The 26,011-nt window shown below is 38.9% G+C and overlaps 4 protein-coding genes across 4 annotated transcripts; all 4 read right to left on the bottom strand.

The window, feature by feature from the left end:
- Positions 1-1,018: 1,018 nt before the first annotated feature.
- On the bottom strand, positions 1,019-4,748 carry LOC136687602 (cerebellin-4-like). The gene is made up of 3 exons (XM_066662107.1): positions 3,311-4,748; positions 2,800-2,928; positions 1,019-1,561 (listed from the first exon to the last, which is right to left on the bottom strand). The coding sequence occupies exons 1-3, from the start codon at positions 3,540-3,542 to the stop codon at positions 1,278-1,280; spliced, it is 645 nt and encodes a 214-aa protein (XP_066518204.1). The 5' UTR covers positions 3,543-4,748; the 3' UTR covers positions 1,019-1,277.
- A 5,116-nt stretch (positions 4,749-9,864) lies between these two features.
- LOC136687177 (complement C1q-like protein 2) lies at positions 9,865-13,819 on the bottom strand. The gene is made up of 4 exons (XM_066661461.1): positions 13,695-13,819; positions 12,157-12,328; positions 11,646-11,774; positions 9,865-10,407 (listed from the first exon to the last, which is right to left on the bottom strand). The coding sequence occupies exons 1-4, from the start codon at positions 13,695-13,697 to the stop codon at positions 10,124-10,126; spliced, it is 588 nt and encodes a 195-aa protein (XP_066517558.1). The 5' UTR covers positions 13,698-13,819; the 3' UTR covers positions 9,865-10,123.
- Positions 12,338-17,487, bottom strand: LOC136687176 (complement C1q-like protein 4). The gene is made up of 4 exons (XM_066661460.1): positions 17,233-17,487; positions 17,031-17,093; positions 14,522-14,653; positions 12,338-13,835 (listed from the first exon to the last, which is right to left on the bottom strand). Exons 1-4 carry the CDS (start codon positions 17,432-17,434, stop codon positions 13,549-13,551), a joined length of 684 nt encoding a protein of 227 aa, XP_066517557.1. The 5' UTR covers positions 17,435-17,487; the 3' UTR covers positions 12,338-13,548.
- A 4,006-nt stretch (positions 17,488-21,493) lies between these two features.
- Positions 21,494-25,764, bottom strand: LOC136687736 (complement C1q-like protein 2). Its single transcript, XM_066662276.1, has 5 exons — positions 25,464-25,764; positions 23,958-24,020; positions 23,745-23,807; positions 22,688-22,813; positions 21,494-22,242 (listed from the first exon to the last, which is right to left on the bottom strand). Exons 1-5 carry the CDS (start codon positions 25,654-25,656, stop codon positions 21,956-21,958), a joined length of 732 nt encoding a protein of 243 aa, XP_066518373.1. The 5' UTR covers positions 25,657-25,764; the 3' UTR covers positions 21,494-21,955.
- Between the last annotated feature and the right edge of the window lie 247 nt (positions 25,765-26,011).

Below are 26,011 nucleotides of genomic sequence, written 5' to 3'. Positions count from 1 at the left end.
AGTAAGATTAAAGACTTTCTGACTAAACCAGACCTGGAGAGACTTATCCATGCCTTTATTTCTAACAAGATTGATTACTGTAATGGTCTCTTAGCTGGACTTACAAAAAAGACCATTAAACAACTTCAGCTGATTCAAAATGCAGCTGCCAGAGTTCTCACTCGGAGCAAAGGAAGAGATCACATCACCCCCATCCTCAAATCCTTACACTAGATACCAGTCTGTTACAGAATAGATTTTAAGGTGTTATTACTGATCTATAAATGTCTAAATGGGGTAGGACCAGTGTATTTATCAGATCTGCTACAGAGATATGAGCTGAGCAGAGCTCTCAAATCTTTAGGAACTAGTCATTAGTCCTGCCTCAGGTCAAAACTAAACAAAGCTAAACAAAGGCAGTGTTTAGTTACTATGCCGCTTTTAAATGGAACCAGCTGACTGAGAATATTAGAAGAGCCCAGACTTTAGACACTTTTAAATCAAGACTTAAAACATTCCTGTTTGAGCAGCTTACAGTTCAGTTTAAAATATTCTGCACTTTTCTGTAATGGCACTTTATTTTTTTTATTTCTTTTCTTTTCTTGTCATTTTAAATTGTTTCAATCATTTTACTCTTTTTATGTAATTGTCTAATTGGACATTTATGATTTTATTCTGGCTTTTAATTTAATTGTTTCTTTTTCTGTAAAGCACTTTGAATTGCTTCTATATGAAAGGTGCTCTATAAAAAACTTGCCTTGCCTTGCCTTACCTTGCACACACACACACACACACACACACACACACACACACTTTTCACACATGCAAAGTAATCCAGAAATGTTCCAAAGTTTACCCAGAAGAACTGTATGTGTGAACGTGACACATGCAACATTCGTCCTCAACATTACCTGGACTTTATCCTGATAGCGCCCTAATAAAAACTCCAGATAAAGTCAGAGTCAGTGCATGTGAAAATGAAGAAAGAAATGTTTGGAGTTTAATTTGTACTACACATATTTGTACTATTAAAGATCATTTTATTTTGCCACTTGCACCAAAAGAAATACTGATTCTGAGCTAATCATTCAACAATCAGTCAACAAGTCCCCACAGAAATGTTCCAGAATCTAATGTTTTGTCTCTTGTTACTTTTGTAATTATATAAGCTATAATTCAAGTTATAAATACACTGTTGCTATGTGTATTATTATTATGTAATTATGCAGATTCAAACATGTTTAGACACTTTAGAAGAGTATAGAGCACTGGTCTGTGAGTTGGGGTGCGTGTCATTCTCAGATGGGGTAGAGAAGGAAGCCAGTGAAGGTGGTGGAGTTGTTTGCGTTGTCAAAGAGTTTGTAGGTAGCGCTGAGGCTGGTGAAGACCTTGTCCTCCTTCTCCAGTTCCAAAGTCAGGCCACTGCTAATAAACTCATGATAACCGTGAGTGTTATAAGAACCAATGTGCATAAGTGTATGGTCATTCTTATGCAAATTAACAGACATTGCGTTATTCTTCAAGTAGCCCAGAGCCGTGAATCTGAAATAGTAGACTCCCTTCACTGGAGCAGTGAAGACTCCTGAGACAAAAAAAAAAAAAAAAAACTTATTATTAGCCTCAGTGATGACATCAGGTAAACTTCCCTCTGAGATTCTACACTGTAAGAACAAGAACAATGTCCTGTACAGGCACACTGCTGTTTGCTGAAGTTAGTGACAGTGTAAACAATGTAAGTGTCCCTTCAAAAGTCCAGCAGGGGTCCTAAAGGCAATGTTCATGATTTTAATGAAATTCAGAGGTTTCCTCGCCATATCCTAGCTCTAAGGTCTGTTCGTGCACTGGAAAAAAAGGGTTTGTACACAGCCCTGGCTCAGTAAATGGACTAAACACTACGGTCTCTGTCAGAAATGGCTTGGATCTCTCTGTCTCTCGGTCTTGAAAGTAAACACAGAGAAAGTGCTACAAAACTAAACAGTTAGTTACGAATGAGTTTCAGTGGTAATTCAAACAGTGAAAGAAGACTGAGGCAAGTTACAGTCATGTGAAAAAGTTAGGACACCCCATGAAAACCTTTGTCTTTTTGAACATTTTTGAACATACATACGTAAATATGAGCTTCATTTGAAGAGTACTGAGAGATGAGCTTATATAACTAAACAATTAAAAATGAAGAAATTACATATAAACACAAGTTTATACATAGGGACATAAATTGTAACATTAAATGAACCTAACTTTCAAATTTAATGAGTCCTAACTTTTTTCTCACAAGTAATACACATTTTTGTTCTTTACATTTTACAACATATGTCCATATGTTTAAAAATGTTCAAAAAGTCAAAGGTTTTCATGGGGTGTCCTAACATTTTCACATGACTGGAAACTAGCCACCAGCAAGCTACATTCGCTTCTTATTCAAACACACTGTTCCACCTTAAAAGATGCACCACCTCTGAATTTCTTCAGATCTTCTTGCTTCTGGTTTCCTACCAGAGTACAGTTTCGGTAGTGCTGAGGCCAGAGTAGCAAAGACAGAGGGTCTATTCTCCCTATTACAGCTCAGTGAAGCATCACAGTGATTTTAAAGCTGCAATTTAAGTTAGAAATACTACACAGTGTATCTTTAAAATAAATTACTGTACAATATTCCTGAATTAAAAGAACTTAGGTGTAGTTTTTAGAGAGTAAAGAGAAAGTATTGCATATTTAGGGGTCCTTAAGACCCCTGCAGGCCCTTTGAGGGAAGGTTTACATTGTCTGTAACTCTCATAATCAACTCCCATACCTGTACAGAACCTTTTTCTCAGTGTAATGTACCTGTGGTTGGGTTGTAAGCTTGGCCCACATTGGTGAAGACCTTGGTGAAGATGAGTCTTGTCAGAACACTGAAGGGTCCCACTGTTCCAGAGTTAGTGAGAGCAGCCGAAAAAGCCACCTTTGGACTCTCTGAGAAACATGAGATTAATGAGAAACTATCTGAAATGAATCAGGGAACAATGGCCAAAAATCTGCTTCTTCATAATTTCAGAAATTCTTTGTAGGTACATCCCTGGCTTCAGAGAACCACTTAAGTCTGAAACATTTAATGGCATCTACTGGTGAAGCTGCAAACAGCAACCCTCTGAATACCCCAGCCTTCAGCCATCCCTGTCCAAGCCTGTAACTACACAGTTGTTATACTACACACTTATTATAAAGAGGGACCACAACATCTTCACAGTCTTTGGACTTTGTGAAGAAGACAGCAGGGTTGTATTCTTAGAGCTAGAATGAAAACACAGCCACAGAGCCTTGTTTTTAATGGTTCAGGTTTTTACAGATCTCCCACCTTCTATGTCTTTCTGCATCTTTAGCAGCTCTGACTTCAGCTCCACTATCATGGCTCCCTGCTGATCCACCAGGTTTCTCAGTCTCCTCAGTTCTGCATAAATGCCCGGCCGGAATATACTGGGCAGGTTTTCAGTTCCTGAAGAGTCCCCAACACTGTCCCCAGAAATGTTCTGTAAGAGACACATGAGCAGCAGCAGACAGACAACAGCAGGTCTCAACATTTTTAACATAAAGAGAGCGGTCCTTTAGGCAGAGTGTCTCTCAATTACCAGAGCTTGTGTTGGTCACTGTCTGGTCTTTTGTTCTCTGTGGACTTTGGTCACTAATAAATGTGAATTAATGAGCAAATGGGGCGAAGGTCAGAGTGAGACCTATTTGATATGTCACTAAAAGCTGCTGAGGTAAACCTTTTTGGTGTTGAATGTATGACCTAAAACTGTGGTTCCCAAATGTTTTCCCAAATATTTTCTCTTGCTTTGAGATAAGCCTCATCGTATTTTCAAGTCTGCTGCATGTTTAGCTCTCACAAACTTGTCCTTCTTTTGTGTTCAACTGTGTGTAGCTCATTTGATTCCCCCACAATAGCTCCACGGCCCCTTAGTCCTTTGAGTGGCAGTGATGTCTGCACTGTCTAAAAATTCATTTTTTTTAATGGGGCCTCCTGGATTCCATTTGTAACATTTGTAAGGATTCTTAGAACCTTGCCTCTCTCCAACACACTGCCCCTTAACCTGTTTCCACAAGTTTTGATGGGAACCAAGGGTACGCCATCAGTGGGGGAAACTGTGGAGACTTGGTGTAAACTATATACCTGATGACATTAAGCGTTGTTTACTCATTGTGTATTCACATGTTGTTGCAGCGTATAGTTCTCGCTGGATTCTTTCATCAGCCATCGATCCAAGGAGCATTTCAACCTCTTCAAACGACCATGTCATAATTTTACAAGCTGCTGTTGTGAGTAGGATAAAAACATATGTGATCACTGCTGTAACTTGGAGATTTTACAGATGGAAAGTTTGTGCTGGACGTCTGCATTGTGTAGCATGGAGTGATGACTCCCTCTGGAAAAACTGCACTCTGAATGGTTTATATGTCACAGTTTAGTCCCTACTCAGCTCACTCGAAACCACAAGTGAACAGGGACTAAAAAAAACCCACATCCAGGGACCAAAAGAAGAAAAGCTGAGTAGAGTCTAGTAAGGACCATGCAGTGGAAAATTTGCTATGGATGAAAACATCAGCTAAAGAAGAGTACCACAGTGGAACTAAGCCTTTGCGATTTATTTTGTTGTAATCCTCAATGATTAATATGTATGTGTATTTTCACATTATAATCATTAAATAAGTTCAAACTGTCAATCAATGCCATAACATAACCCCAACACCATCACACGGGGAAGAGGAGAAAGCCACTAAAGCTGGTGCGGATTCCAGAATCATAAACTATATACCTGATGACATTAAGCGTTGTTTACTCATTGTGTATTCACATGTTGTTGTTCCTGACAAAAACAGGAACTGGTCCAATGCTGTTTACATGGTGTCATATTACAGCATTACACTGTAAGCCCGGATTTTATATCTACTTAAATAATTTATGTACATTGAACTGAACAGTTTAAGTTTTATTGCATTACTATCAAATGTAAGTATATTATACTCACATTAGTACACATTTAAATCTATTAGCAGTTTTAATTTTAATGAACTAAAAGTTGTACGTTTTTATCTGATTAACTTCAAAGCTTAAATTAAGGTAATTTAACAGAAAACTGGGGACTTTTTGTTTTAATGTCACCCTTTTACTTGTTGACGGACTTGTAGTTTTTCAACTGTTGAAGGCTTTTGCAAGAAGTTAAGTGTGGCGGAGTCATTTTTAACATGCACACCTGGATTTTTCACCTATTACCTTGAGCTTTTTTTGCGAAGTGGAATCTTACCAAAACGCACTGTTTTTTGAGCAACATTTTTTGTTTATATCAGTTTAACAGACACTTTCTGCTACAGTTCTTCTGCCAGGTCAACCAGTGATTAATTTTGGTAAGTTCTTTATGCTACCTTACGAATTAGTTTGAAATAAATTGTTATGGTATCTTTGTTTTCAGAAGAGAATATGGGACAATTTACAATCAACCAATAATTAACTTATAGCGTCTATTTGCTTCAAAACAAATGTTCTGAGTTCGAAACGCGCGCTTTCATCCCTTTACAATTTAAAAAGTGTGTAAGGATTTCTTGTAATGATGAATATCTGTAGGCTCGCTATGTATTGATCCTTACATTGTTGTTAGTAGTGCTGATAATTATATTGCCATTTTACACAAACTGTTAGCTGTGCAAAATTAAATGGGGATTTTTGTCAATCAGCTACAAATAAAATTTTATTTTGTTTTCTGGATGCAGTTTGAGTGAGGTGGTTTCAGCATGTACTAATTTCCAGAGTTTATTAGTAATGTTAGTCTTACACCTGCAGTTTAAATTAAAGAAATATCTGGATTTTAATCATGAATTTTTGATGAGTTATTTGACTACATATGGGCTAATTGGAAAAATCATGTAATTTGATTTTGTGTAAACTATTCTTCTGAAGTGAATCAAAGATACAGCTTGATATCAAATAAATCTGAATCAGATTCTGCACTAATTTATGCTGTGGGGGGTAAATCCATGTTAAATCACACCATTCTTCGCACCGTTATTGGACAGAATTACATGGTTTCCAGATGTATATGGCAGATTCCAGTTTCTATATGGCAATTTAAAGCAACTCTGGTATTTGGTGGACAACACATCAATTAACTTAATTGTTTTGCTTGTCAATTTAATTTTTTCTATGTTAGGATGTAACTGACAAGGACTCATAATGTCAAACTTCAGTGGTACTCCTCTGTGTTGATCAGAAACACCCTCAAGTAAACCCATCCAAAGTGGGGATCATCTTGGAAGGCGCTGTGGTGATGGATGACCTGGCCAATTTACCCCAGGCCACCTGTCTTCTGTTAGGTCTCATCTATGCTCTTCACTTGGACTACCCTAAGGGCATGAAAAACACTTTCTGCTTTATTCAGCAGGTAATGCTCAACTAGGGTAGTCGTGAACTGCCACCCAAAATTCAAACTTTAAAGAATCAGCTTGCTGTGTGAAACTGAATTCAAGAAGGTTACTGTTCCATGTACAAAATTTGTTGTTTATGTTTTTGCTCTTGTGTACTGTTTGCAGTGTACACAATATGGCCTAAAATTTGTGTGCACCTGTTTGGCTGTAATTTTAGTAGAATTTTGTCTTTAGGAAGCATTAGTTTAGAGAAGTCATATTCTGCCATTTTTTCCTCCCCCAGTGGCTACATTATCTATGTCAGGACAACTTTAGTTCAGATTTGAGAGCTCATTTTCTCAGAGGTCATTTTCTCTTATTTTTTTATTATTATTTTACATTTTAACCACTACATGGTAGCTAAAGGGGTAACTGCATTTAAACCTGACTACTTTTTTTATTGTAATGTTTAAAATAAGTTTTAGTTGAATTTTAAGAGCTGTTTTAGAAGACATGTTCTCATGTATCTGTTCAAAGTGTTGTTAAAATAACATTGTTTTTCAGGATCAGTCATATTTTTTTTTAAAATGGTACAAGTCTTACAATTTTTTCCAGGAGTATAAATTTGTGAGTACAACTTTATATAGCATTTGTGCAACTAGGCCTGCAAGACATTGATTCGGATTTATTCAATGCTAATTCTATGTGGAATTACTTAAGAATGTTTCAGTTATAAGAGCAAATTTTCAGGGTAGTGCGTTATGTCCCTTTGATGTTGATGTTGTATTTCAAGGAAATAATAAAGCACAAAAAGAACTGTATAGGTCTGTCTTGTATTTCCATTAATATTTCTGATCAATAATAAGTTAAATAGGATTTTTAATAGGATTAAAAAGAAAATTAAGTAGAAATCAAATTCATTTACTTCAACGTAAGATACTAAGTAGAATTACTAGGTAAAGGAATTGGTATAACAAAAATCAACTTATCCTTTAGGTGTAACAACTTGACATTTTAAGTTATGACTCAAGTTTTCATTGCACATTACTTAACATTTTAATGCAAACGGTTTCCTTAAAATTTTTAAGTAAACTCAACTTATCCGGGCTAACAGTGTAACCACCAGAGAGGGAGGATCTGAGGTCATAGGTCACCATCGCTCCAGCTGGTCAAGCATGGGCAGGAAACATTAAGCAGTGAAAGGTGAGAACATACAAACACACAAACACAAACACACACACACACACACACACAGTGCAATTAACAAAGGTCATATGCCAAGTGCAGGTCAGAGGAGTATAAAAGATATATAAAGCCCACCAACATCAGGCTGTGGAGCAGTGGAACGGTGTTCTAGAGTTCTGTGTTCCATCCAGTTGCTTTAAGTTACTTAATCTGATGCACATCTTAGTACATCTAACATTAGTACATCTATATCCAACAATGAGTCTGTACCCTCTCCATCACCTCAACTGAAAATGTCAGAGTTCAGTACTGTTGATAATAAAATTTTAATTGACACAGTTAATCATCTCAAACCATCCACTTGTAGCCTTGACACACTACCAACCAATTTTTTAAAGAGTGTGTTTCACACTATGGCACCAGACCTACTCCACATTGTAAACACCTCACTCATGTCAGGGGTTTTTCCGAGCTCACTAAAAACTGCAGTTGTAAAGCCTCTTCTAAAAAAGAAAAATTTTAAATCATCTCGGTTAAGTAACTACAGGCCATTTTCTAATTTACTGTTCATTGGCAAAATCATTAAGAAAATAGTTTTCAGGCAAATCACTAGTTTCTTGTCCATTAACAGTAGCTTAGACAAATTCCAGTCCGGGTTCCGGTCTAATCACAGCACTGAGACTGCTCTAATCAAGGTAATTAATGACATCCGCTTAAATACAGAGGCTGGAAAGGTATCTCTTCTATTACTTCTTGACCTTAGTGCTGCCTTTGATACCATTGACCATAAGATTCTTATAGATAGACTCTCAAACTGGGTTGGACTCTCAGGAACAGTCCTGAAATGGTTCGTTTCTTACCTGGAAGGCAGGAACTACTTTGTAAAAATAGAAAATAATATTTCAGAGAACATGCCAGTAACCTGCGGTGTCCCCCAGGGCTCCATTCTTGGTCCACGTTTATTTAATTTATATATGCTTCCTCTTGGCCAGATTCTACAAGACTATGGGCTGTCCTATCACTGTTATGCAGATGATACTCAAATTTACATGGCCCTGTCCCCAAATGACTCTGGCCCAGTTGACTCATTAAGCAAGTGCCTTGAACACATCACAAAATGGATGGGACACAATTTTCTGCAGCTGAATAAAGATAAAACTGAGATTATACTATTTGGGAACAGCACTGAGAGACAAAGATTGGCTACGTATCTGGACTCGAGGGCCCTCAAATCTATAATGGACTCAGATCTCAGTTTTAGTAGTCATATTAAAGCGGTTACTAGATCAGCATTTTACCATCTTAAAAACATCAGTAAGATTAAAGACTTTCTGACTAAACCAGACCTGGAGAGACTTATCCATGCCTTTATTTCTAACAAGATTGATTACTGTAATGGTCTCTTAGCTGGACTTACAAAAAAGACCATTAAACAACTTCAGCTGATTCAAAATGCAGCTGCCAGAGTTCTCACTCGGAGCAAAGGAAGAGATCACATCACCCCCATCCTCAAATCCTTACACTAGATACCAGTCTGTTACAGAATAGATTTTAAGGTGTTATTACTGATCTATAAATGTCTAAATGGGGTAGGACCAGTGTATTTATCAGATCTGCTACAGAGATATGAGCTGAGCAGAGCTCTCAAATCTTTAGGAACTAGTCATTAGTCCTGCCTCAGGTCAAAACTAAACAAAGCTAAACAAAGGCAGTGTTTAGTTACTATGCCGCTTTTAAATGGAACCAGCTGACTGAGAATATTAGAAGAGCCCAGACTTTAGACACTTTTAAATCAAGACTTAAAACATTCCTGTTTGAGCAGCTTACAGTTCAGTTTAAAATATTCTGCACTTTTCTGTAATGGCACTTTATTTTTTTTATTTCTTTTCTTTTCTTGTCATTTTAAATTGTTTCAATCATTTTACTCTTTTTATGTAATTGTCTAATTGGACATTTATGATTTTATTCTGGCTTTTAATTTAATTGTTTCTTTTTCTGTAAAGCACTTTGAATTGCTTCTATATGAAAGGTGCTCTATAAAAAACTTGCCTTGCCTTGCCTTACCTTGCACACACACACACACACACACACACACACACACACACTTTTCACACATGCAAAGTAATCCAGAAATGTTCCAAAGTTTACCCAGAAGAACTGTATGTGTGAACGTGACACATGCAACATTCGTCCTCAACATTACCTGGACTTTATCCTGATAGCGCCCTAATAAAAACTCCAGATAAAGTCAGAGTCAGTGCATGTGAAAATGAAGAAAGAAATGTTTGGAGTTTAATTTGTACTACACATATTTGTACTATTAAAGATCATTTTATTTTGCCACTTGCACCAAAAGAAATACTGATTCTGAGCTAATCATTCAACAATCAGTCAACAAGTCCCCACAGAAATGTTCCAGAATCTAATGTTTTGTCTCTTGTTACTTTTGTAATTATATAAGCTATAATTCAAGTTATAAATACACTGTTGCTATGTGTATTATTATTATGTAATTATGCAGATTCAAACATGTTTAGACACTTTAGAAGAGTATAGAGCACTGGTCTGTGAGTTGGGGTGCGTGTCATTCTCAGATGGGGTAGAGAAGGAAGCCAGTGAAGGTGGTGGAGTTGTTTGCGTTGTCAAAGAGTTTGTAGGTAGCGCTGAGGCTGGTGAAGACCTTGTCCTCCTTCTCCAGTTCCAAAGTCAGGCCACTGCTAATAAACTCATGATAACCGTGAGTGTTATAAGAACCAATGTGCATAAGTGTATGGTCATTCTTATGCAAATTAACAGACATTGCGTTATTCTTCAAGTAGCCCAGAGCCGTGAATCTGAAATAGTAGACTCCCTTCACTGGAGCAGTGAAGACTCCTGAGACAAAAAAAAAAAAAAAAAACTTATTATTAGCCTCAGTGATGACATCAGGTAAACTTCCCTCTGAGATTCTACACTGTAAGAACAAGAACAATGTCCTGTACAGGCACACTGCTGTTTGCTGAAGTTAGTGACAGTGTAAACAATGTAAGTGTCCCTTCAAAAGTCCAGCAGGGGTCCTAAAGGCAATGTTCATGATTTTAATGAAATTCAGAGGTTTCCTCGCCATATCCTAGCTCTAAGGTCTGTTCGTGCACTGGAAAAAAAGGGTTTGTACACAGCCCTGGCTCAGTAAATGGACTAAACACTACGGTCTCTGTCAGAAATGGCTTGGATCTCTCTGTCTCTCGGTCTTGAAAGTAAACACAGAGAAAGTGCTACAAAACTAAACAGTTAGTTACGAATGAGTTTCAGTGGTAATTCAAACAGTGAAAGAAGACTGAGGCAAGTTACAGTCATGTGAAAAAGTTAGGACACCCCATGAAAACCTTTGTCTTTTTGAACATTTTTGAACATACATACGTAAATATGAGCTTCATTTGAAGAGTACTGAGAGATGAGCTTATATAACTAAACAATTAAAAATGAAGAAATTACATATAAACACAAGTTTATACATAGGGACATAAATTGTAACATTAAATGAACCTAACTTTCAAATTTAATGAGTCCTAACTTTTTTCTCACAAGTAATACACATTTTTGTTCTTTACATTTTACAACATATGTCCATATGTTTAAAAATGTTCAAAAAGTCAAAGGTTTTCATGGGGTGTCCTAACATTTTCACATGACTGGAAACTAGCCACCAGCAAGCTACATTCGCTTCTTATTCAAACACACTGTTCCACCTTAAAAGATGCACCACCTCTGAATTTCTTCAGATCTTCTTGCTTCTGGTTTCCTACCAGAGTACAGTTTCGGTAGTGCTGAGGCCAGAGTAGCAAAGACAGAGGGTCTATTCTCCCTATTACAGCTCAGTGAAGCATCACAGTGATTTTAAAGCTGCAATTTAAGTTAGAAATACTACACAGTGTATCTTTAAAATAAATTACTGTACAATATTCCTGAATTAAAAGAACTTAGGTGTAGTTTTTAGAGAGTAAAGAGAAAGTATTGCATATTTAGGGGTCCTTAAGACCCCTGCAGGCCCTTTGAGGGAAGGTTTACATTGTCTGTAACTCTCATAATCAACTCCCATACCTGTACAGAACCTTTTTCTCAGTGTAATGTACCTGTGGTTGGGTTGTAAGCTTGGCCCACATTGGTGAAGACCTTGGTGAAGATGAGTCTTGTCAGAACACTGAAGGGTCCCACTGTTCCAGAGTTAGTGAGAGCAGCCGAAAAAGCCACCTTTGGACTCTCTGAGAAACATGAGATTAATGAGAAACTATCTGAAATGAATCAGGGAACAATGGCCAAAAATCTGCTTCTTCATAATTTCAGAAATTCTTTGTAGGTACATCCCTGGCTTCAGAGAACCACTTAAGTCTGAAACATTTAATGGCATCTACTGGTGAAGCTGCAAACAGCAACCCTCTGAATACCCCAGCCTTCAGCCATCCCTGTCCAAGCCTGTAACTACACAGTTGTTATACTACACACTTATTATAAAGAGGGACCACAACATCTTCACAGTCTTTGGACTTTGTGAAGAAGACAGCAGGGTTGTATTCTTAGAGCTAGAATGAAAACACAGCCACAGAGCCTTGTTTTTAATGGTTCAGGTTTTTACAGATCTCCCACCTTCTATGTCTTTCTGCATCTTTAGCAGCTCTGACTTCAGCTCCACTATCATGGCTCCCTGCTGATCCACCAGGTTTCTCAGTCTCCTCAGTTCTGCATAAATGCCCGGCCGGAATATACTGGGCAGGTTTTCAGTTCCTGAAGAGTCCCCAACACTGTCCCCAGAAATGTTCTGTAAGAGACACATGAGCAGCAGCAGACAGACAACAGCAGGTCTCAACATTTTTAACATAAAGAGAGCGGTCCTTTAGGCAGAGTGTCTCTCAATTACCAGAGCTTGTGTTGGTCACTGTCTGGTCTTTTGTTCTCTGTGGACTTTGGTCACTAATAAATGTGAATTAATGAGCAAATGGGGCGAAGGTCAGAGTGAGACCTATTTGATATGTCACTAAAAGCTGCTGAGGTAAACCTTTTTGGTGTTGAATGTATGACCTAAAACTGTGGTTCCCAAATGTTTTCCCAAATATTTTCTCTTGCTTTGAGATAAGCCTCATCGTATTTTCAAGTCTGCTGCATGTTTAGCTCTCACAAACTTGTCCTTCTTTTGTGTTCAACTGTGTGTAGCTCATTTGATTCCCCCACAATAGCTCCACGGCCCCTTAGTCCTTTGAGTGGCAGTGATGTCTGCACTGTCTAAAAATTCATTTTTTTTAATGGGGCCTCCTGGATTCCATTTGTAACATTTGTAAGGATTCTTAGAACCTTGCCTCTCTCCAACACACTGCCCCTTAACCTGTTTCCACAAGTTTTGATGGGAACCAAGGGTACGCCATCAGTGGGGGAAACTGTGGAGACTTGGTGTAAACTATATACCTGATGACATTAAGCGTTGTTTACTCATTGTGTATTCACATGTTGTTGCAGCGTATAGTTCTCGCTGGATTCTTTCATCAGCCATCGATCCAAGGAGCATTTCAACCTCTTCAAACGACCATGTCATAATTTTACAAGCTGCTGTTGTGAGTAGGATAAAAACATATGTGATCACTGCTGTAACTTGGAGATTTTACAGATGGAAAGTTTGTGCTGGACGTCTGCATTGTGTAGCATGGAGTGATGACTCCCTCTGGAAAAACTGCACTCTGAATGGTTTATATGTCACAGTTTAGTCCCTACTCAGCTCACTCGAAACCACAAGTGAACAGGGACTAAAAAAAACCCACATCCAGGGACCAAAAGAAGAAAAGCTGAGTAGAGTCTAGTAAGGACCATGCAGTGGAAAATTTGCTATGGATGAAAACATCAGCTAAAGAAGAGTACCACAGTGGAACTAAGCCTTTGCGATTTATTTTGTTGTAATCCTCAATGATTAATATGTATGTGTATTTTCACATTATAATCATTAAATAAGTTCAAACTGTCAATCAATGCCATAACATAACCCCAACACCATCACACGGGGAAGAGGAGAAAGCCACTAAAGCTGGTGCGGATTCCAGAATCATCCCACACCACATAATTTTTCGGGAGACGAGTGTACACCACATCTCCAGCCTCCAACTGCAGAGTAACACCACTGGAAATGTGCTTGGCTATACCATCAATGCTGTTTTCACCCAAGTGCATCAGGTGCTGGCTGTTCTTGTACAGATTCAGGCCAATGTTGTGGCTCTTGTTGTCGTAGACACCAGCTGTAAATCGCATATAGTAGATCCCTTTGACCGGAGCTGTGAAGATCCCTGTAGTAAAATAAATAAAAACAAGGGTCAGTTCATGTGGTCAAATTACTGGGCAACTATCAGCATGGTCATGAACTGAACCCAGAGTGTTTTTGAACGTGGTAAACAGACACTATAGTTTGGAGAAGTGGACTTGGGACAGGAAGGTTGCTTGTTCAAAAAAATAATATTTCATATACATTTTTCATCATTCTAAATCCAGTAGTTATGACACTTTGATATCCCTCCCTAATAATTCCCTTTGATCATAATAATTTGTTGTTATAAGTTTGTGAAATATGGCTTTACTGTAGAAACTCAGCATGTCATGTGACCAGGAGCACCTAAATTTAGCCCTTTTCTCTGTGGGTCAGTTGTGTTCTAAATCTGTGGTCATCATCTACATTCCCCTGTCCCTCTCTCTTCAGACATCTGCAGCTGGCTGCAGCGCTTTGGCCTCCAGCTCCAGAACGTAGTTCCGAAGTTCCCCGAGACACACAGCTGGGACCCCAGCAATTTGAGAGGCCGGGTCATCTTAATATGAAGAGTGAGAGTGAGGGAGGGAGACAGGATTTTGTCCATCGCTGCCATTGAGTAACTGGACCACAGTGGATCACGAGTGTCCACTATGTGTCCGAAAGTGTGTAGACACTCTAATAATGAGTGATTATTTTATTCAGTTCCTCCTAACGATCCCTGTGTTTTACCTGTGTGGGAGTTGTATGCTCCACCAATGTTTGTAAGAACTTGTTTGTAGATCAGGGTGGTCTCGGTATTGAAGGGTCCCCTCAGAGCCCCAGGCAGGCCTAAACTCGCGGTGAAAGCCACCTTAACTCTCTCTGAAAGAGAAACATTCAACAATTATAAAAGTATGACAATTCGTAGGCTACTGACTACACAACACCTGGAATACCATAGCAACTGCCTAGTAACACCTTAGCAACCTCCTGGGATATCTTAGCAACAGCAAAATCACACCTTATTGATCACCTGGGACACCATAGCAACCACTTAGTAACACTGTAGGAACCACCTTGGAAATTGTAGCAACCATATCAATTTTAGCAAACACCTAAGATAAATTAGCAACCATAATGCAACACCTTAGCAACCACCTAAGGAGATATCTTAGCAATGGTATAACATAATCTCAGCAAATCAGGGGATATTTTTGTAACTGTATAGCAATCACCTATGATATCTTGGCAACCATATAGCAACACTTTTACATCCACCTGGGAAATCTTAGCAACTGTATTCCAACACCTTATGAACTACCAAGAATATATTAGCAACCACATAACAACATATTAGCAAGTACCTGTGTATATACAAACCGGATTCCAAAAAAGTTGGGACACTAAACAAATTGTGAATAAAAACTGAATGCAATGATGTGGAGGTGCTAACATCAAATATTTTATTCAGAATAGAACACAAATCACAGATCAAAAGTTTAAACTGAGAGAATGTATCATTTTAAAGGAAAAATATGTTGTTTCAAAATTTCATGGAGTCAACAAATCCCCAAAAAGTTGGGACAAGGCCATTTTTTACCACTGTGTGGCATCCCCCCTTCTTCTTACAACACTCAACAGACGTCTGGGGACAGAGGAGACCAGTTTCTCAAGTTTAGAAATAGGAATGCTCTCCCATTCATGTCTAATACAGGCCTCTAACTGTTCGATCGTCTTGGGCCCTCTTTGTCGCACCTTCCTCTTTATGATGTATCAAATGTTCTCTATAGGTGAAAGATCTGGACTGCAGGCTGGCCATTTCAGTACCCGGATCCTTCTCCTACGTAACCATGATGTTGTGATTGCTGCAGAATGTGGTCTGGCATTATCTTGTTGAAAAATGCAGGGTCTTCCCTGAAAGAGATGACGTCTAGATGGGAGCATATGTTGTTCTAGACCCTAAACATAGTTCTCTGCATTAATGGTGCCTTTCCAGACATGCAAGCCGCCCATGCCACAAGCACTCATGCAACCCCATACCATCAGTGATGCAGGCTTCTGAACGGAGCGTTGATAACAACTTGGGTTATCTTTGTCCTCTCTGGTCCGGATGACATAGCGTCCCAGTGCTCCATAAAGAACTTCAAATCATGACTCATCTGACCACAGAACAGTCTTCCATTTTGCCACACTCCATTTTAAAAGACCCCTGGCCCAGTGCAAACATCTTAGCTTGTGGAGCTTGCTTAGAAATGGCTTCCTCTTTGCACTGTAGAGTTTCAGCTGGCAACGGCGGATGGCACGGTGGATTGTGGTTACTGACAATGCTTTCTGGAAGTATTCCTGAGCCCATTCTGTTATTTCCTTGACAGTGGCATTCCTGTTTGAGGTGCAGTGACGTTTAAGGGCCCAGAGATCACGAGCATCCAGTAGAGTTTTACGGCCTTGACCCTTACGCACAGCAAGTGTTCCAGATTCTCTGAATCTTTTGATGATGTTATACATGGTTGATGATGATAACTTAAAAGTCTTTGCTATTTTACGCTGAGTAACACCATTCTGGTATTGCTGCACTATCTTTCTGCGCAACAATGGTGGAATTGGTGATCCTCTTACCATCTTGGCTTCAGAGAGACACTGACACTCTGAGAAGCTCTTTTTATACCCAATCATGTTGTCAATTGACCTAATTAGTGTTAATTGGTCTTCCAGCTGTTCATTATATGCTCAATTTCCTTTTTCCAGCCACTTATTGCTACTTGTTCCAACTTTTTTGGGATTTGTTGACACTGTGAAATTTTGAATCAACATATTTTTCCTTTAAAATGTTACATTTACTCAGATTAAACTTTTGATCTGTCATCTATGTTCTATTACGAATAAAATATTGACATTTGCCCTCTCCACATCATTGCATTCCGTTTTTATTCACTATTTGTTTAGTGTCCCAACTTTTTTGGAATCTGGTTTGTATTAGCAACTGTATTGCAACACTTTAGCAAATTCCTAGTATATATCAGCTACCACATAGCAACACCTTAGCAACCACCTTGAATATCTAAGCATTGTACAGCTGCATGTGAGCAATCCAAGTTAATTACACAGTACTTTGAAGACTGAACCCCACAGTTGCTCAGTTAATATCTAGAACTATTTTAGCACTTCATATTTCATCTACCAAAAAAACTGGTTGAAGTTTATATTGGTGTAAGTGTTTGGCTTGTATGTTTTTACTGTGTAAGCATGAATTTGGGTTTACCTGTGCTCTGGTTCTTCAGATGCTCCAGCTCACTCTTCACAGTGGACAGTTCCCTTGCTTGTGCTTAGAAAAACAATTTATATATATATATCCATTTTCAGTTTTTCTAGACACTAAATCAGAAACACTATGTGCTACAAATGGATTCCCCTAGTTCGAGAACCAAGAGGACTACACAGTACAAGAGCAATCATTCACAGACCTTCATTCTCCTTCTGTGTCTTCATCAACTCAGACTTCATCTGCACTAACGTCATCCCCTGTTGATTAACCAGGTCTCTCAGACTGTTCAGTTCTGCAGAAATGTCCCTCTGGATAAAAGAGCTGGACACATCTTCCGTTTCTTCAATACTGTCCTGTAAGAGACAGAGAAGCAGCAGAGGGACAACAGCAGGTCTCAGCATTTTTAACAAAAAAAGAAGGGCGCTTTAGGCAGAGTGTCTCTCTATGTCCAGAGCGTGTGTTTAGCACTGTCTGACCTTTTGGACTGTGTGGACTTTGGTAAATATTACATGATTCAGCAAATGGTGGAGGAATCCAGGGTGAGACTTGTTTCCGTTGTGACTGAGGGTAAAACTGGGCTTTTCAATGTTGCTTAAATATATAATTTGATTTGATCTGACGTAAAATCTGTCTCAGGAACAGTAACGGTTGATGTCACGAGAAATGGATGCATGTGTAAGTGTTTTATTTCAATAAACAGGAACACAAGAACAAAAACAAAAAGGAACCAAAAAGACTGCTACAGCTCTCCGTAGAGAAAGACAATGCTAAAAACAAGCACAGAGGAACACAGAGAATACACAAGCAAGACCTATGAGGGACAGGTAAACACATTAAATATCAAGGAGACAAAGTACAAATGAGACAAGGAACCAATCAATCAAATTTTATTCATGTAGTTTTTTTCACACAAAAAAAAGTTGTCACAACCCAGCTTTACAAAGATCTGTGTCCAAGCCTGCTATGAGCCAAGGGGAACAGGTGAAAGGAAAAAAACTCCCTCAGTACACAAGGAAGAAACACTGAGAGGAACAAAGACCCATAAGGAGAACCCATCCTCCTTTGATGAACACCGGAGAGCACAACAACATAACACAACTAGGTTTTATTAGTATGAGTGGGCAGGGCAAAACAGTAGCAAAGAAGAACCAGAAATACAAGGAAACGGCAGAAGGGCTTAATCACAGATCAAAACACAGAGCATGAGGAACAAAGGAAAACAAAAATTAAGCAAGACCAATAAAAAAACAAAGAACAGAAAGTGACAGCAAAGTAGAACTATAATAACAGTTAGTCCAGCCCACTTTAAAAAATGTATAGACAATTAATTCAGAAGTTTAGGAATATTTAAGCCAGGCAAAAGCCAGCTGAAGGAATCTGGAAGTGCAGCTTGCATGCTTTGTCCTCGAGGCTATGGATATTTTACATTTAGTTTGCATACAGAATCTTCAGGGATTTCACAAGAGTACAAACCAGAAAGAAGTTTCCACTGAGTGAAAATCTACTTCTGGACCTGGATCTGTTGGAGACATTTTCCCTCTTCAAATCAAACGAAATGTATTTGTATAGTGCTTTTTACAACTGATATTATCACAAATCAGCTTCACAGAGTTCCAGTAATGACGTTTAATGAAGTTTTATCACGAAATGTAAAATAATAATAAAAAAAAAACAGATGAGCGAGCCAGGGGCAACAGTGGCAAAGAAAAACTTTCTCAGAGCTGAGGAAGAAACCCTCAGTGAACCCTTTTACTTGTGTCCATGTGGGTTTCCTCTGGTTGCTCCAGTTTCCTCCCACGGTCCAAAAACACACGTTGGTAGGTGGATTGGTGAATCAAAAGTGTCTGTAGGTGTGAATGTGTGTGTGTGTTGCCCTGTGAAGAACTGGCTCCCCCTCCAGGGTGTATTCCTGCCTTGCGCCCAATGATTCCAGGTAGGCTCTGGAGCCACCCCGACCCTGAACTGGATTCACAGGCTGTGTGTGCGTGGCCTACGGATTGTAGGACTGGGAAAGAAGGCGGCCAAGCACATAGTGAAGTATTGTTCTGTTTCTGCAGTTATAGGGAGTCTGTTTATCTGGAGAAGACGCTGTCATCTGTCTCCATGAGAAATGCATACTGTGAATTTAATTATGAACTGTGCAATGACTCTGAACCATTATTTGGGTTTTATATGATATTGTATTTTATATGTTAAATCCAAATAAAGTATTAAATGTTGCCCTGTGAAGGACTGGCTCCCCCTCCAGGGCGTATTCCTGCCTTGCGCCCAATGATTCCAGGTAGGCTCTGGACCCACCCCGACCCTGAACTGGATAAGCGCTTACAGGAAATGAATGAATTAATGAATGAATGAATATACATCACATAGGTGTGTTGTTATGCTCATGTGTACTGATACAATCATAGTATAGATTATGTAAGCGATGATGATGATGATGATGATTATTAATATCATTATTAATATTAATAGTAGCAGTAATAGTAATAGTTTGGAGTCCATGAAAATTTCAATGTAGGGTGGGCAGCTAGTCCAAGGCAAGTGGAGGTAGCAAGAGCATGGGCAGCTGGTCTGGAGCAGGAAGCAGGAGAGCTTGACAGTCATCCAATCAGCTTCCAGCCAGGCAGGTGGGCAGTCATCCACTTGGAAAATGGTAGTGGAATGGAATTAGTTTTGATCTGTTTGGATTTATGTAAAACAGAGAATGTGAACGTTTCCAGAGTGTGGCTAATGACTCCGGCAGATCCCCCAGCTGAAGTCTTCTGAATTCTGGGAACTATTGAAAAGCCTGTATTCTGTGATCTGAGTAATTGTGGTGGTTCATAATAGGAAATAAGTTAGTGCAGGTATTCAGGGGCGAGTCCATGTAGAGCTTTATACACCAATAACAGGATTTTGTAATCAATACGGAATTTAACGGGCAGCCAATGCAGTGATGATTGAAGATTTAGTGAGGACCCTGGCTGCAGTATTTTTAATTAGCTGAAGTTTACTATACTAGTGATAATGCTTATGTGTTGATTGAATGATCATTTATGATGCCAAGATTTTTTGCTGCTGAACCAGGTGTAACTTGAAAGTCAGCAAGATTAAAAATGAAATCTGATCATTTGTTTCTTGCCACTTTTGGACCCAGAAGCAGACCACTATTTTGCTAGAAGGAGGAAGTTACACAGTCTTTCATGGCTTTTACACAGTCCTGTATTTTATTTAATCTGTGTTTGTCATCAGGCTTGGCTGATATGCACAACTGCGTATTGTCTGCATAGCAGTGAAAGTTAATGTCATGGTTTCTTATAACTGCGCCTAACAGTAATATGTATAATGTAAATAATAATGGTCCTAAAACAGAGCCTTGCCGAATTCCAAATCTTACTTTAGAATAATCTGAAGATAAATCATTTACCTTTACGAATTGATAACATTCCGTTTAAATAAGATTTGAACCACAATAGGTCTGTCCCTGTGATTCCAACCTGTATTTTCTAACCTTTCTAGGAGAATATTGTGGTCTATCCTACTGAAAGCTGTACTGAGGTCAGGTAGCACCAACAGGGATACGTGGCATTGATCAGATGAAAAAAGAAGATCATTTGTTATCTTACCTACAGCTGTCTCAGTGCTATGATGTGGCCTGAATCCAGATTTGAATTTTTCCATATATACGGTTCTTATGTAGTTGTTGGGCCAGAGCTTTTTCTACAATCTTGACCAGGATGTACCACTCCAAGTCTCCAGAGAAGTTGGGATTGTTTGTAAAATGCTATAAAAAGCAAGAATGTGATATAGTACTTCTCCTGAGATGGACTCATTTGACTGTAGCAGGTTTCCACTGTTATCAGACCATCTGAGATTAGCTCTGGTCCAGAAATATTCCTGAAGTTCTCCCAAGCCTGTGTGGCTGTTTTCATCACAGTGGTCTTTCATGCAGTGCTGTGCGAAGGCTGGAAGGTCAGGCTCTTTGTGAGATCTCATACTGACAAATGTCCTTTTTGAACTGTTTGATTCTCTCACAAAGTTCAGACCAAGTAGTGATCATGCCCTGTCTCTGACCCTTTGGTGGAAGCTCCTTTTATCCCTTTTATATTCTCCACTTTGTAATGGAGCCTTATAAAACCACGAAACTGGAATATTCTATAAAGTCTTTGCTCCTATTTTGTCTCCACCCTTTTTTAAAGCGTGCTGCAGGCATCAAATTCTAAATGTTTTATATTTACAAATCTGACTGTTAGAGACAACATTGAAAATCATTTTTCTTTGTGCTTTTGTCATTAAATGGAGCTTCAGAAGAATATAAACAGCTGGAATCTGGGTTTGTAGAAATCTTGATAAATATTGCTGTTAGTTAATAAGCTAGAAAATAATTGATAACACGGTCCTTAATCTGACATTCTGTACATGGTGTTAACTTGAGTAAAAACATTCAGGAAGTCAGTTTGTTATCCCAGAGTGGCATAATTTTAATAATCATGACTTTCTCTACAGTTACACAACTACTCGTAAATATACAATATCAGATACAATATCATGTTCTTTATTCATTTTTTTTTAACTTTAACCTGTGTCCAGTATGGGGCACAGTCCTGAAATCAAGTCGAGAAGGGAGTGATAGATTGGTTTCCTAATCTCCTCCAAAATTTACATAGTGCAGCTTCTGCAGTACTGAGGCCAAAGTTGCAAAGACAAAGGCTCTATTCTCCCTATTACAACTCAGTGGAGCATCACAATGATTTTGAAGCTGTAATTTTAAGTTACATCTCGGCAAACCAAGGCATGTCTTATTTCTAAACAAGTCTTGTGTGCAGACTATTGTTCAGAGTGATGCTGCTGATCCTAACATCATTACTACTTTCATCACTGCTAGCTTTCAGCAAAAGCCTTGTCTTTCAGAGCAGATTATCCAACACAGCCCTTCGCCTCGGTCACAAGGGGAAGATGAGGAATCCACTAAAAGTGTTTCGGAGGAGGGCATCGTCAAAGAGCATGTAGTTAGTGAGGAGACGAATGTAGACCACGTCTCTCGCCTGCAGCTCCAGAGCGAGAGCCCCAGACACATGCCTTGCTTTGCCATCACTGTCATACTCCCCCAGGTGCATCAGGTGCTGCTCGTTTTTGTACAGATTCACACCCATGTTGTTGCTGTTGCTGTTATATGCTGCTGCGGTGAATCTGATGTAGTAGACCCCCCTGACCGGAGCTGTGAAGACCCCTGCAGTGAGAGTGGAACGTGTTAAAGCAGTACAAACACATGTATATCTGGACAGACTGGAACAGAGGAATAATTCAGTAATGTGGAAAAAATAAATAAGCTTATGCTTCTTTGATATTGTTTTCAAAGCAACACTAAGGTTTGGTATTTCTGCCCCAGGGCTCCCCCTAGAGCTGTAGAGTGTAATTCACTTCTACAGTACTGTCCTGAAATCAAAAGGGAAGGGGAGAGAGTGGAGGTGTGGTTTCCTACCCTCTTCTCTCTTCTTTTTGTGCATTTCTTTCTTTCAGAGGTTCAGCTTGACCCCTGTATCTTGTGGGATCTTAGGTCAGTGGTCTCTAATCCAATCTGAATTAGTGAGAATGCTCTCTCTGAACAAGACGACAAAGCACTTGTTTACATGGATCATCTGTGAAATGCCTTAAAAGGTAAAGGCAAGTGTTACCTGTGTATGGGTTGTAGGCACTACCAATGTTTGTCAGGACTTTACTGTAGACCAGAGTGGTTTCAACGTTGAATGGACCTTTATGTCCTGCAGGTAAACCAGCAGAGAACACCACCTGTGGTCTGGCTGGAAATCAACACAGGAACACACAAAAACAACATGAAACACATAATACATAACTTAAAACCTACTGCAAACACAAAGATGGCATAGAACCAAAGAAAAACAAGTATGCCATGTGTTCCAGTCTGTGTGACTCTACATAACGCATTAGAAAGAGTCCACAATGTACTGCACGTGTAGTTAACAGATGTTTATCACTATGTGGCTTAATATATTTAATAAGACAGTATGGGTGGTGCATTACTAAGATGTGTGCAGCAAAAAAAGCTGCACCAGCATCTTTTTATGAAGCAGTAATATTTAACGTGGGGTCCAAAAAGTCTCTCATCCATTTCAGACTTGTTCAGATCATTATGAACCAAACACTACAGAGTGAACAGGGAATGAGTGAACTACTAAACAAACTCTCTCTTTTTTTTTTAGCCCTGAACCAAAGCCATTTAGTTTGCAGTTGTTTATAGTTGTGATACCCACCAGTTGGGCTCATCAATCATGTTTCTTCAAATAAGGCATGTCCTCTAGATGAAGGGTATAACCATGTTATTATGGAACATGACAGGTTCCTAAAGAGATGGTCAGTGCTTGTTTGCCAGATTTCCAGTGCAGAGGTCATGCAAGCACATGCTGAATTGTTGAAACTGTTGAAGAATGAGAATGACTATATAAACCATGATTTCAATGATTTTACATGTCCACCAAGAGTGTCTCATGGCTCTGTGGTGTATATCTATACATGCACTTCACTGACCATATCCAGGCATTTTTCTCATTGAGACCTGGAGTTCATTATGTGGGCATGAGGTTAAACCTGCTGCTTTGTTGGCAGAAATGTTTTAGCTGTAGATGTGGTAGCCAGGAAGGATCAAGCAGAACGTTTACAACAGGAGACTTTTGAAGAAATGTGTCTGATTGCTTTTGTTACACTGGTGTTTACCTCTTCTCTCTTCCTTGATTTTGTCCAGCTCACTCTTCACGGCTGAGAGTACACCCTCTAGAGCTTGGAAAAATAAGAGCAAAGCATTTTCATTATTCATCATTAATATTGTCACAAGGGGTACCACTGCTCTGATGCATTAGCACAGAGCCAGACCCTCCTGGATCTCAGAAAGTCTACATACCTGCTGAGTTTATTTCATGGATCGCTTACCTGTTTTCTCCTTCTTCCGATTCTCCATCTCCTCCTCAACACCTGTTAGCTTGTCCTCCAGTGCTGATGTGTAGATAAATATTAGATCAGAAAAAAAAGTCTAAAATCAACATCTGAAATACATATTGTCATTGTCCAATTAAAAATATGTATCTCCCAAAGTAGCAACTTCACAGGAGAAAGGAAAACCCTTCTTAATTTTCAGTGGAAGTCAATGTAAAAAGATATTTCTTTTAAAAAGTAATTTTGTAGCATTTTGATTGGTCCATTAATCTTGATGTTTTATCAAAATGTGAATGGGAGATGCCATGTTCAAATGGTAAACTAACTTAAAAATTGACAAAAATGTTGATACATTTTTTTTCTGGACAGCGACAATATATATTATATTAAACCTCTCAACCAACTCCATGCATTCTGTGAAGCATTGTGGAAGTTCAAAATACATAATATAAAAAAAATATATATATATATATATATATATATATATATATATATATATATATATATATATATATATATATATAATTTTTTTCCTAAAAGCATAAATTGTCTTTTCAAAATGTTAATGAGTGACAGACGGGTTACTAAAAGATATTAGTACATTTTGGACAACTGAAAAAAGTGAGAAGGAAAGGAGACAACAGCAGGAAAGACAACAGCAAAAAAACTAGGCAAGCCTAGTTTTGTCGGACCGCCATTAGCCACACAGCCATTGTCACAAAGGTTTTTCTGACATTTCAAAAACAGGAAAGCCCAAAATACATATCCTTGTAATTGGAAGTCATGGAGAAGCTTTAGTGCTTCATATTAATGTCTTTGTTTACATAGGGATTTTATTATGCGATTGTGTTGTACAGAAAATATGGGGGGCAGGACTAATGAATGCAGAAATGAAAAAAGGAGCACAATAATTGTTCATAATATATAACATAGACATCAGTGTTTCTCTTGTTCATTTTATTTAAAAATAAATGCTAGATGATCTACCACAAAAGAACAAAGACGACCAAGAACATTTTGTTGATTTTAAGAATTACAGTTATTTATTTTTTCAATGTAGCTAACTGGTTAGAGTAAAATACATAAAGTTTAATGTGGCTGTGTGCAGCTATATGGAGTTTTATAAACAAACAAACACCATAAAAAGTCTCCCAACCACAAAGACACACACTCATGCAAAATAAGACCAAATTAACAGTCTTCCTCTCTGTGTGAGATAATATGTGGGTAAATGTTGCTGAGTTCCGAGCTGTCCTGCTGAGCTTGTGAACTAACCAATGCTGAACCAAGTCTCTGGCCAACGCGCACGGTGTCGTGCCAAACACATCCCCAGAAACACACACAAACAGAGCATGTTTCTATCTTATTTCCTATTATTCAGCCACGGTTTGTGCTGAAGAACTGTTCTTTGGTTCCAGTTTATGTCAGTGGAAACGTGCTGAAAGGAAGAATGAGAAGAAAAAAGAAGAATGTGAGAAGGAAGACAAGCAGTGGAGGATTTACCTGTGTTCTGTTTCTCGCTGTAGCTCAGCTTTACATTGAGCTCGGCGAGGGCGGCTCCATGCTGAAAAACCAGATCTCTGAGCTGCTTTAGTTCATCAGAGCAGCACTGAGACTTCGGACAAACCTCTGTCTCCTGGACACTGTTCTTCAGCAGCACCACAATGAGCAACAGTACAGCAGCTGTTCTGTCCATCTCGCTTTCTCTGGCTTTACTCTCACTCTCTCTGTGTCTGACTGATCTACAGTCCTCTCTCTATGTGACCGATATTCCCTAAGCTGCTGTGTCAGTGTGGGGAGTCCATTTAGCTACAGAACACAAATAAAATAACCAATTTGTCTGCAAACACAATGAGTTCAGGTCAATGATTAAACCTTAAACCAACACAATCTGCCCGAAAGATCAACGTCCACCAAAGTCCCTCATGATTCAGTGACCTGGGGTGAAATGGTTGAAGTTTTGGGCTCGACTGGATCAGACACAGCAGTGCTGCTGGAGTTTCTAAAGCCCTCAGAGTCACTGCTGGATTGAGAATAATTCACCAAACAAA

This window comes from Hoplias malabaricus, chromosome 2 (genome assembly GCF_029633855.1).
Source record: "Hoplias malabaricus isolate fHopMal1 chromosome 2, fHopMal1.hap1, whole genome shotgun sequence".
Taxonomy (NCBI): Eukaryota; Metazoa; Chordata; class Actinopteri; order Characiformes; family Erythrinidae; genus Hoplias; species Hoplias malabaricus.
Note: the sequence above shows the minus strand (reverse complement) of the source record. Positions and strands in the feature narration are given on the sequence as shown.